At 42.9% G+C, this 12,875-nt stretch overlaps 1 protein-coding gene across 1 annotated transcript in view; it reads right to left on the reverse strand.

The window, feature by feature from the left end:
* Positions 1-305: 305 nt before the first annotated feature.
* Positions 306-12,875, reverse strand: part of CMYA5 (cardiomyopathy associated 5) — a 90,888-nt gene continuing 78,318 nt past the window's right edge. Inside the window, exons 10-13 of the mRNA XM_040449867.1 lie at positions 9,468-9,601; positions 8,098-8,197; positions 5,826-5,999; positions 306-1,147 (exon numbers count right to left, since the gene is read on the reverse strand). Of these exons, the coding sequence (XP_040305801.1) occupies positions 901-1,147; positions 5,826-5,999; positions 8,098-8,197; positions 9,468-9,601 (655 nt within the window). The 3' untranslated portion in view covers positions 306-900. The remainder of the gene's footprint in view (positions 1,148-5,825; positions 6,000-8,097; positions 8,198-9,467; positions 9,602-12,875) is intronic.

The following is a 12,875-nucleotide window of genomic DNA, read 5'->3' on the forward strand; positions in this document are numbered from 1 at the left end:
TTATTGAAAACAAGAGCAATCATCTCAAAGTGCCTTCTAGATTTATCAACTTGGCACACATATTTTAGGAAGATTTCAAGAGATTTCAATATAGTATCTAAAAATGACCAACTATTTCATTTTGGCAAAAAGAGATTCCCAGCTTCCTGTAGTTGACTGTAACTATGGGATAAAAGTGTGCAGATTTTAAAAGACGCATGTAAAATTCTTATGTGAAAGTTAGTCGTGACACAACCCACTGAAGCGTGATGGTCATTTACTCAGCCGTCTGTCCCAGTCCAGAGATGCAGGGCTCATAAGTTATATATAATAAGTTCATATAACAGGTTTTGTTTTATAGACTCTAGCCATTTATTTAGCAAATGGAAATTTCTAATACCTAGCTCTTGTCTACATTTAAAATTTCAGGGAAAAGAGACTCATGTCCTACAGTACATATTATTACAAAAGAGTTCATTATCAGCTGTGAACAATTAAAACTCCTTCTCTAATGATTAGAATCCAACATCTGTTAATGGAGTGAGGTGACATCTTTCTTATGGAAAAAGCCCATGTTTCTTGTCAGAGAAGGATATCCTGTCTGTCCATCACAGATAAAACAGGTGGAAGACCACTTCTCTATTCTGGTGCCCAAATCAGGTATAAATTCTTTTAGTTTAGGGGAGAATGCAAACATACATAAAGCAAAGGGTAGAAGTTGTTTTTCCATCGTCTTTACTCAAACGCTACCTAGAAAGTCAAGGTTTCCTTGGTGGTTTTGCTCACGTGCTGATCACTGTGCATGTAGCTATCATTAGTGCGAATGTATGGGAGACGTTTTGAATATATAGCACCCAAGAGAAAGAACCATAGACCCCCAAAATTTGAATTATTCGTCTTGCAAACTCTGAAAGCCAACAATCACTTGTGCCTTGCAGAATCTGGGGGCTCAATCCCCAGGTGCAAAGTACATTTTCCAGGTTTCTCCAGGGCAAAGGCAGGGTGAACACCCTCATTAAACCTGTGCCTGATGATGAAGAGCAACTGTCCACTTTCAGCATTAATGAAGAGAAGCCTCTGGTTATTGTAGTCCAACAGAATGCCCACCCTGGCAGGATGCTCAGTCACATGCACATCGCTCACAACGCCACTGTAGAAGAATGTATATCTGAAATGAAACAGAATGGGGAATTAAAAACTAGAAATCTTGAAAGACCATGGTGAAGAAGATCACTTGGTGATAACTAATTTTTCAGTTATTAATTTCACTACACAGTGAGTTGCAATAATGTTATCCCAATTCCTTTAACCAGATCCCTCCTAGATGCTAAAATGCATAGCTCATCTCAACAGACAAACACTTTTAATAATTTTGCTCCTTCTACATTAGGAGGCGGTCCCAGAATAACCAGCATATGCCTCCCTTGTGATTTTTCTCAACATTCTAATTCTTTCCCAGCTGCCCACATGTTTTAACTACCGCATTCATGGTGTCATTCTTTTGAATAAAACTCCTTTGAGGCTGCCATGTATTTTTAAAAGTACTGCAGGCTTGCCTTCCATAAAATGTATTACTTTTACAGCTTAAAATTTTTTAAGTAACTTACATAAGGGCCTTTATGAAGTTTAAGAAAAATTTCATTATTTTTGCCCAACTTCATTCTTTGTATATGCCCCCCCTCCCCCAGACCAACTTTCCTTTTTATCTTCTGAATGGTTTTTTTTTGCAGCCTTGCAGCTCAGGTGTGTTGCCTCTAATTTCTCTCTTCAATTCAAATAAATTCAACTCAACAAGTATTCACTGGGCATGTCTGTGAGTCCGGCACTTTACTAGGCCCTCTGGGGGCTACGAAGGACCACAGAGTACTGTCCTTGCCCTTGGGGAACCCAGACCCTCCTGACCAGGGAGGAAAACTCTGTTGATCACTTAAAAGTGGGCTATGGGTGAGGCTCCGTCTCAGGGCAGAGATTGGTAAAGTGTTTATACACACATTTAATGGACCTGTTTGGTTGTGAAAGGACAGGTTCAAGAGCAGGCTAGGAAGGGGAAATCGCTCAACAGAAGAGGCTAAATTGCTCTGGGCAAAAAGTAACCCAAGTTTGGTGTTTTCTCCTGGGAGTCTTAGAAGCAGAGGCTGGGGCCCTGAAAGTGGGAGAAGGGAAAAAAATGAGATAGAAGTGATGAGGGAGAGATCAGCGGGGATGGTCTGAGGAGTGGAAGCACAGCAGCACTGGTGTGGCAGAGAAAGCCAAGGACCCTTAAGGCCTATGACGTCAGTGTTAGGGGCCCAGAAGCTTGAGTACAGGTGTGTTTTGGGAATGGGAAACTAGCAACTTCCCTGCAGAATAAACACCATGTGAGACGGCAGAGGTTCACAGGGATGTGAAAGTAAGCAAGGCGTACACAGTGATAAAGGACCTTTTCAATGTCTTGCCAGTGAGAGATCTGACAGAACAATAAGAATCTCAGGAAGCCCTGGAAGCCACAGAGAAGACCAAGGTTGCAAGTGGCAGTGACTGGGAACAGCAGCGTAGGCTGGGACTCTTACAGAAGGCTTTGGGAACAGATGAGCTCATATTCAGCAAAAAGGAACAGTTGGAACCGGACATAGGTGGGAAAGAGGAAGGGGATCCAACCAGCAGGGACAGCAGAAGCAATGACGAGGTGGCAGAATAAGCCCATTGGTCATAGAGAACAGCACCGTCTGTCTGACAGGTTCGGAGAGGACATGTGAGTGACTGTGAGGATATAACATGAATAAGTAACGTCAGGGGCCAGGAACTAGACCTGCCCTGTCCATCACAATTGCCACTAGCCACATGTGGCCACTTAAATTAAAATTAAAATGATATAAAATTCAATGTCCAATTCTGCAGTCCTCGTAGCCATATTTCAAGTGTTCAAAAGCCATCTGTGACACCATTTTTCTATCTTCATAGAATTTTTTATTGCACACCACTGGTTGAGAGAGTTCTGAATGCCCTACTGAGCTATTTTCCCCAAGTCATGCTTAGAAGGCCCCTGGTGCTCACAGGCCCAGCCCCAGTCAGTCCCTGAGCTAGTCCCCACCATAGAGGCCAAGGAGGGAGAGACATTCCTCAAAGCCTTGGCTCCGCCAGTTCTGCAGGGCCTGGAATCTGCCCTGCCCTGCCCCGCTTCCACCTCCATTTCCTATCCAGCATATCAGTTCCTTCTCTAGCCTCCACTCTGGCCTGAAACCAAGCCTGTCTGCCCAGAGCCCTCTTACCTGCCCAGCTTTTGCCTGCCCCTTCTTGGGACTGCTGGTGTCTTTCCAACAAAGATCGAAACTTGATTCTAGATACCCGTGTAACTCTGGAACTGCTCTACTGGGGCCCCCACGTCCCAGTGGGCCCACCTCTGCGAATCTCACTACTGGCCAAGACTGAGTCCAGCCCCTTTTGGTCGTGATGGTTTACTCCCCTTGGGTCTCCTCATCCTTCCCCCTTCCTGGTCATATTATTCCTGGATTCCTGTCTTGACTGTGGTCCCATCTACAAACTGTAGATGTTTGTAGATTTTTGAGCAAAAACACAAGGGACATGATGGAAATGATATTCTAGAAATATTTGCCAGTTGCAACACACAGGATAGTGTGGCATGGGTGCAGACGTCGCCCTGGAAGGTACAGGCATGGTAGCTGTGGTGGAGGAGGTGAAAAGGCTGTGAACTAGGGGAGAAAGTTTAGGAGTGGGCAGGAAGAAGTCCAGTTGATTCTATGTCCTCAGACCCTCTCCATTTCTCCTTTCCACCTATAATATCTTAAACCTTAGATTCTACCCAAGTAGTATCAAGAGTAATACAGTTTGGTTTAAAATCATGAAGCCAGAAAAGTGAAACAGAGAGGGGTCTGCCACAGTGGTTATCACAGTGCCTTAAGGTGGGGTGCTCTATTTGAAACATGAAATGAAGGCACTCAAGGCTTGACCTCTCTGTGCTGTGACCACACAGACGGGCACACTCTTCCTCCCGGAACCCACAGAGCCTACCCTGGGCCTGAAAGACCAGAAGACCAAACTTGTTGAACCTGTTGACAAGATACAATTCTGTTTTCTAGAGTCTAGAAATTTGTTACTGGAGGCTAATCTATGGTTTTGGGGTTTCAAAGATTCAAGCGTTGGGGCACCTGGGTGGTTCAGTTAGTGAAGCATCTGACTCTTGATTTCAGCTCAGGTCATGATTTCACAATTAGTTAAGTTCAAGCCCTGCATCAGGCCCATGCTGACCCTGCAGAGCCTGCTTGAGATCTCTCTCTCTCTCTCTCTCTCTCTCTCTCTCTCTCTGTGCCCCTCCCTAGCTCATGTTCTCTCTCTCTCTTTCAAAATAAATAAACTTTTTAAAAATGTTAATAAATAAATAAATAAATAAATAAATAAAAAGATTCAAGTGCCTAAGGAAATTTTCATGAAATCAATATCTGGTTCATGAAATCAATATCTGGTTCCAGCTCTAAATCTACTCATTATAATTTCTGGGTTTGAGAGATTTTAAACTCCAGGCAGGGGCTAGGCCCTTAAGCATTGCACAGCAATGAACATCAATTATCATAATTGCTCTGACTTGATGAAATGTGACTTTAAATAGCTCTTGGAGATAGTGTCCTTATGAACCATGTCAGAAAATCAAACTCTGTCAAATAGGATACAGGGAGGAATGTGCAGCCAGAGTTATGCAAAATCCCAATCTGTGGGCCTTTTTCTGGGAACTTGTGAGCTCTGAAGGCTTCCTTTTTAAAGCATTACATTTGAATAATGCCTCACATTTTCCTGATACTTTACAATTTCAAGACTCTCCCCTGTACCTGACTTCATGTGATCCTCACAACCCAAAAATGTAGCAGACCAGGCATCCCTGTCCCTTGACAAGATAGATGAGGTCTATTAGGTATGCTCAAAGGGTTCACTGACTCCTGGTGAGTAGCCAACAGGAGGCTAATCAAAGATGGGGCCAGGACTAAAGTCAGGTTTCTAATAAAGACCACCCTGTGAGCATATTCAGATCATTCCATGCTTGCCTCATCTCTCTGAGACTAACACAGGTTATGGTGTTTACATAGTAACCAAACAAACAAAACTACAACTAATACAGTTAGCAAACTTTTTCTGTAAAGAGCCACATAGTAAATATTTTAGGCTTTGGGGGTCACTGGTTGCTGTTATGACTAGTCAGCTCTGCCATTGACATGCAAAAGTAGCCACAGACAATATGTAAACCAATGAGCATGACTGTATTCCAATAATACTATCAGTAAAATTTTACAAAAACAGGCAGTGGTCCTATTTGACCCATAGGCTATAGTTTGCCAATTCCTGATATGGACCAATGAGAGGCGTATCGGGGACTCACTTCTTTTCTCACTCCTGTTGATTTCTCTGGGGAGGAAGCTTTTTAGTACTACCCTTGTCACCTCCCCCACCCTCAGGTGAGTTTAGAAGGAGAAATTGGCCATGCGTGGCATAGAGGTCTCTCCTCACTATCTTTGGAGAATGAGCTGACTGATGAAACATACTTCCTTTTTTGTTTCTCCAGGGACGAACTTTGCCATGCAGGGTGGGGAAGGTGGCATGGCTGGGTGAAATCTATTAATAGGGTTCAATGTAAGAAATCTCCTTTCCCTCAGGTATGAATCACATTCACTAAAGTTGGCTTCCTCAGTAATCAGACTAACAGTTTAGTCTTCATATGTTTGACTCTTTTGTTTTCTTTCTTTGTCGGCTCAGACTTGGACAGAGAAGTAGGATACTATTTGTTAGGTGCCTCAGAGACCTCTGCCTACACATTAACTCATGACACTTTGACCAAGAAGGGAAGCAAGGCTCCAGCTTACCTCTGTGGCTCAGAGCAGTGCATGTACCACGAAGTCTCCCCTTGTCCCAGGGTACCAGCCTGCACAGCTGAACGGGAGCAGATGCCAAGTCGGTAAGCTGGGCAGTCTGTGACTGTGGTTTCCCAGTAATGCTGGCCACAGGCAGGCAGCTCCTCACCCAGCACTGAGGGGATTCTGCAGACAAAGCGGATCACTTAAGCCTACCACAGGTATCACCAGCTTTGATCTCCTAAACATCCACATTCACACAGTTGCACACAGTTTAGGCAGGATTCTATACTTGGAAACTGCTGGAATTTGACTAGAGACATTTGTTGTCCATTGTGCCCCCAACTTTCAGCTCATTGCCACAGAACTGCACAAATTTTCAACATGCATTCAACATATTTCTGCTGCCACATACACCATGCATGTATAGTATCCTGCATCTCTTGAAGAAGCTAAGAGCCAGGAAATAATTAGAATAATGGCCGGGGGAAAAAAGACATGGCACCATCTCTGTTTTCAGGGAGAGTGAGGAAATATAAGGGAGGAAGGTGGGGAGGTCCAAGAGAACATAACTTGCAAAGTTTTTTTCCAAAACATCAAGAGAAGACGAAGAAAAGTAGGAGGAGGTAGGGGAGGAGTCTCCAAAATCTTCTTTAACAATGAGTTCTGGTGTTTGCTGACCTTACTGGGCACAGAGACCAAATGAGGTGCAGCTCTTAAATGGCAAGACAGCTGGTGAGGCCAGAGCAGAGTGTAGAACTGATCAGGAGTGATGAGTGTGCTTTGTAGAAGCTGTGCTCAACAGTCTTTGGGACTCTGGCCTCTTTGGATTGTAGTAGGGGCACCTGAGAGGTTGTTGAAAGGTCTCCTTTTGTCTCACCTTAGCTATTTTTGTAATGGGCACCGTGAAATGAACCCAAGCACTTTCAACTGCTGATGGGTGACCTTGTTTGCATGAAGTACTCAATCCTGCTTTGAAATGGCTGAGACAGCAAGGAAGCATTTTTAATTTAAGCAGTGTTAATATTCAGTCAGCACCCTCTCCTTTTTAACAGATGAGAAAATGATTAATGCAAAGGAATGTATTTCACTTTCTCGTGTCTTTACCCAACAACCTCCTTTCAAAGAGGTGGATACTGACAGGCCCTTGCTCTCTGAGCAAAGCCTGGCTGCCTGATATTTATGAGCTAATTTTCAGGTTAATAATAAATAAAGGTCTGTGAAATACATTACAGTTACCATCAGTTACCATCTATGAACTCTAACCAACTTCCAGTCTATTTCTTTTCTTTTTGATTTTTTGAAAAATCAGAAAAAGACAGAAAAGCCCAATCTATTTCTTAAATCTTTTTTTCCTCTGAATTCACTTATTTGTATATTTTTTAGCACCTACAACATTCCAGGCCCCATGCTAGATTCTGGGAATTCAAAGATGCAGAATACAGGGCTGCTCCTTGAGGATTATTCAAGACAGAGTGGCTAACAAACAATCCACCTGCGCTCAGACCTTTTCACAGGTAAGATCAAAGGGCACTGGGGCCCAGAGAAGACTTCCAGGAGCAGCTAGCACTTGAGCTGGGCCATGCGCCGTAGTGAATACGGTGAACAGCAACCAGAAGGGAAAACCACACAGGTCTTTGCTGGCAGCCACAGTGAGGGACTGAGGGCTTGCCGGCAGCCATGTGGGAGGCACATCCACGCCAACAGCTGCCTGTGTCTCACATGTTTTACACTTTTCAAAAGCCTTCACATACTTTCTCCCATTTGACCATTTGCCCCTCACAATGACCGTGAGAGATCGCAAGCAAATTGCAGATCAGTCTCCCCACGGGGACCTCGGCTTTTGGCTCTTTAGTACTCCTTTTTCTGGGAGCTCCTGGGTGGGGAGGGACAAGAAAGTCTGAAACTCTGAAAGTCCTCCCTGTGGCCAGAAGCAGAAACTCAACAAAATGTCATTCTCCTCTCTTCAAAACCTGGTCTGCTATTGAAAATAACAGAAGAATTTAGCCTAGACTCTTTTTTTCATTAAACCAGAGATGGTACCTGAAAACAGCCTATGTTTTAAGCAAAACCATCTGTGCTTGTGTTTGCAATACAAATACTGACACTTGCTCCAACTTAGGAACTACTGGCACTTTCTCCCTAGTGATGAGCCGTACCGGAACGGTATGGGTGTGCTCGTGATGATATTCGGTACTATACTCCCGGGTATGTCCATTAAACCAAGAACATGCGCAGGCAAGACCACACCAGGGTGACACCCCTCTCAGAACACTCAACTTACTCTGTCAGCCGTCTCCTCTCAGCGAAGCTGATCACTGTCCCATTTGAGGAAATCTGCAGGGCAGGATGAGCCGTTTCTCGCAACAGAAGAAATCGGGTTCCTATTGCAGTTATGAACATAAGTTTATAAGATGATCACAATAGTAAGTGCTGTCCCTGGGCCTAGCCCCTCATTTCAGACTGCAGTCTCCCTCTCCCCTGACATCAAAATGCCCTGCTCAGTGTCTTCAGATCCACAAGCTGGAAATCTCATCCATGACAAACAAGGCCTTGGGTGAGTGCTAATGACCACGTGCCTGCACCTGGTGCTGCAGTTCGCCTCGCATAGTCGAGCTCCCTCTGCTATGCAAACTGTGCTCCTCTGGCCAGCAACATCACCCGGAAACTGGCTAGAAATGCAGAAGCTCAGGCCCGTCCCGACCTCCTGGACCAAAATCTGCATTTTCTCAGGCTCCTCGGGAGATTCACGTGCACATGAAAGTCTGAAGATGCACTGGTGTCAGCCGAGGGAGTGGTTCTAACAGTGGAAGATCCAGGCACCATATTAGGACTGGAGGGGAAATATTTCTGGGAAGGCAGCCCTCATGTCCTCTCCTGTAAACATCAGGCTGGCCCTGACCACATCACAAACAAGGCATGTGCACAAGTTTTTGCTGGTTAAGCAAATCACTTGATGTACTGCCCTCAATCTTCTGCCATCTTTGGGTCGAGGGTAAGATAAGAAAATGATCACCTTTGCATCTCTCACTTTTCACAATAATTGAGAACAGCCAAGTATTTTTTTATGGGCATCATTTGGCTATTTTCTCCAAAATGTCATTGAACAGCTTTATCACTTCCTTGAGTTATTCACTCATTTATTCAACAAACAATTGGCACAAACTATGTGCTAGGCACCAGAAATAAACAGAAGAATGAGACTGGAAGCTTGCTCATAGAGTTTACAGTGTAATAAAATAAGAATATCCCCATCCCACTGTCCCTAACACACACTCAAAACATGCCCACTAATTATAGCACATTGAGAGCCAAACAAGAATCATCTGGGGGGATTAAAAACACATGTCAGAGCCCATATGCATCTCCAGATCAATCAGATCAGAGACTCCATGAGTGGGGCCCCAACATCATTCTTTTTTTAAGTACCCTGACTGATGGCTAATGGGTAGCCAAGGTTGAGAACTTCTTAAACCAGAAATCTAAAAGAAATATCTTGGTCTTTAACCAATGTTGGGTCCTCATGCCAAGAACCTAGTCCAAGAGGTTGGAGCTTTAAGAAGTAGTCTTCTACAGTGTCTTCTCTAGGTGTTAGAAGGAAAGAAATGGAAATGCTTGGAAATAGTTCTCTGTGTGTGTATGAAAAAGAAGTACCTCTGGTGGAAATGAGCGCAGCTTCACTCTGCTCGCTTGCCCCAAATGCATTGATGGCTCTCACATAGAAAAAGTAATTGTCATTGGGTTGGAGGTTAACTTTCAGCTGGAGTCCTTTAATTCCAGAGAAGGATCTAAACACAAAAGAAAAACTAATTTAAATACCGGGTCACACGCTAAACAACTCATCATATTTCAATCCTGGAGTGAATGAACATTTTTTATTAACAATAAATAACTTATTTTTCCCTTTTGGAGACCACCGAGTTAGCAAGCCCGATTCTACAAAATGTTTATGATCCACTAAGATTCCTTAATCAAATCACTTCTACCTTTGTCAACTTTGTCCAATATATGCCTTCCAGAATGCTCCTGAAATGAACCAAACTTTTTTTTTTAAATTCAGAAAACAGACTAATTTTGTGGTTAATGAGTCTGCAAGAATATATTACTTTATCAATTTCTGCCTAAGAGGGCATTTCTGGATTAAGATGATGTTAAGCCAATCTATAATACCACAGATCCTAATATCTAATTAGCAGATCCAGCATAGTGGGAAACTTAAGGTGAGTGATGATTTTGTACATGGCCATCATACAAAAGCCAGTCAAGTTATAGAAACAGAAGAGCCCTAAAGAATACAATATCTTTTAAAAAATATTTAAGTTTATTTATTTTGAGAGAGAGAGAGTAAGCAGGGAAGGGGCAGAGAGAGAGAGAGAGAGAGAGAGAGAGAGAGAGAGGGAATCCAAATCAGGCTCCTCACTGTCAGCTTAGAGCCCGATGCAGGGCTTGATCCCACAACCCTGGGATCATGACCTGAGCTGGTATCAAGAGTCAGACACTTAACCGACTGAGTAGCCTAGGCACCCCTAGAAGACAGTATCTTGTAAAGCAAGTTTAGTCCAAGCAAGAAAAGCAAGTTCTAATTACCAAATAAAATCCCCAAAGTTTCTGTTTCTAAATCTCTCATGTAGATTAAGATTAAAAGCTGGTAGTGGTATCTAAGTGGCAACGGGCTTACAACAGCCCAACCATTTAAACACATACAGACTTGCTGGATTTGAACAGAGAGCTCTCAGAACTTGCTGGGGAGCTGAAGTAGTTTGTGCCTCTTTTCTATTCTCTTGATCTGCCTGATAGCATGACCCAGAGCATGTATACAAGTAAATTACACAAGTGCTCTTTTTTTTCAGCCTCTATTTGGAGAGGCTTTGGAGAGAGTTACAAGTTAGGCTCCTTACTAAGGAATTCCTAATCTGAGTGCTAATGCCAGGCTCTGTTCCCTGGAGATCTTGCCTTTGGATAATGGTCAGTGAAAACAATAGTACAATACCCTTCCTGCTCATTCTCAGAAGAAGGTTTTTTGTTTTTTTTTTTAATCTGTTTGCTTGTTTGCTTTTGTTTTTCTTTGTGTTTGTTATCAACAAATGTACTACAAAAGTGTTTGAATCAAAGATTTTTTTCAGGTCACTTCTACTTCTGTAGATTTATTTCACTTCTCAGTACCTGCCTTAGAGAACACCATGGAGAATCAGAAGAAGGAAAAAGCATCATTGATTCAAAAAACAAACTAATCAAAAAGTTTTCAAAAGCAGGAAATATGTACAAAGTAACAATGCCCTCCCCCACCACGTCTAAAAGTGAAAAAACACCCCGTCTTCCTCAGAAAGAAGGGGACAGAGGAGGGGAGCAGACTGGGTCTATTTGTGTATATGCTATTTAGTGCCCTGTCTGGAAGAGACCGCTGGAGACTGCTCAGATGTTACTGGTCGTTATTTCAGAACCTACCACCTGACCCAGCCCTCCACAAGCACTATCTTTAGATGCACAGGGGATCAATGAGCCACATGTTCACAGACAACTAATTATGCTTCAGTTAGTTAATGAAAACCCACGTCCTATGATTAAGAATGTAATTCCTGACTAATATCTAGCATATTATTCTGGGGTGGATGTATTGCTTATCTTATTTGATTTGATGACTAAAGAGATGTTTTAAATGTATGCTAATTATAATAAGCTGTAAAATTATTGTCTCAGTAAGCATACTTGGGCCTGTACTGAATTAACTTCATTCACTCATGAAATAAATGTCTGTCAATCACTTGTGTGACCAGACCCCGTTACCCTGAAGCCTGAGGGGCATTTAGCAAGACTAGGTGAGGAAATTTTAGTTTCAGAGAAGGGATAAAACATGCTGGCTTCATTTCATAACAATGAGATTGTTAAATACCAAAAATACTGATTTGGGGGAAGTGTTTGCCTTGAAGTTTTAGGAAGTTTGTCAAGGAAAGAATTCCATATATATAATCAACTGCCTCCTATGTCTCACCACTCATTTAAAGAATAAAGGTCTACACGGTATTGAAGTCAGAATATGGGATCAGATCCTGCTTTCAGTATGTGAACAGGCCATGCAGAGTTGATAGTTATGCACGATGCCCTCTTTGCATCTGTGAAATAAAAGCACTAGGCATGAGCACGAAAATGATGTGAAATGTCATAGAGTTTTATTGGTGACAAGTTGTCATCTTATGCTCCAGCACCAAGAACAAAGCAAAAAATCTCACATACAAATGGTTTATCTCCATGTCTTTTTACTTGTCTGACCTCATCACTTGAATGCCATAAAATTCCTCATATTAGCTTTCCTTGCTTTTAGCCAAATAAAAACTTTTTTTTAATGTTTATTTTTTTTTGAGAGAGAGAGAGAGAGAGAGAGAGAGAGAAACACAGAGTGTGAGCAGGGGAGCGGCAGAGAGAGGGAGACACAGAATCTGAAGCAGGCTCCCGGCTCCAAGCTGTCAGCACAGAGCCTGACACAGGGCTCAAACTCACGAACCACATGATCATGACCCAAGCAGAAGTAGGGCGCTTAACCGACTGAACCACCCAGGGCCCCACCCAATAAAGCCTTTTAAAAATTTGGAATTTGAAATCTGAAGAGTGGCACTCTTCCACAGATGATAATTTTTTTAATTGCAGAAACAAAAACATCATCACTGCAACCAAACCCACATGACTTATTCAAAGTGTAGTTTGCAGTAGGACCCAGATTCACAGAATATCCAAACTGAGGTAAATGGTTACACAACACATGGAACCACAGCAAGTTGTTGGTGCTTAGGTAAGAAGGATGTTAGCCTCATCAGTACTATGACTGATCTATGTGAAAAGTCTAAAGCCAAAAGTAAAATTCAAAAGACAGTAAGAAATGTGAGTCAGATGGCCTCACTTTGGGTCATAAGTGTGGAATTCTCCCTACAAGAGCCATACTGCAGTGTAGGGGACAGCTCTCTATGTGCAGTTTTCAGGAATGTGAGGGCAAGGAAGCATCTAGAAACCCTGATGCATCAGCAATTAGCAGATTGTCGGTGGAGCATAAGCATGCCGAGGAGTACAATC

This window comes from Herpailurus yagouaroundi, unplaced genomic scaffold (assembly GCF_014898765.1).
Source record: "Herpailurus yagouaroundi ecotype Mexico unplaced genomic scaffold, PumYag 29, whole genome shotgun sequence".
NCBI lineage: Eukaryota > Metazoa > Chordata > Mammalia > Carnivora > Felidae > Herpailurus > Herpailurus yagouaroundi.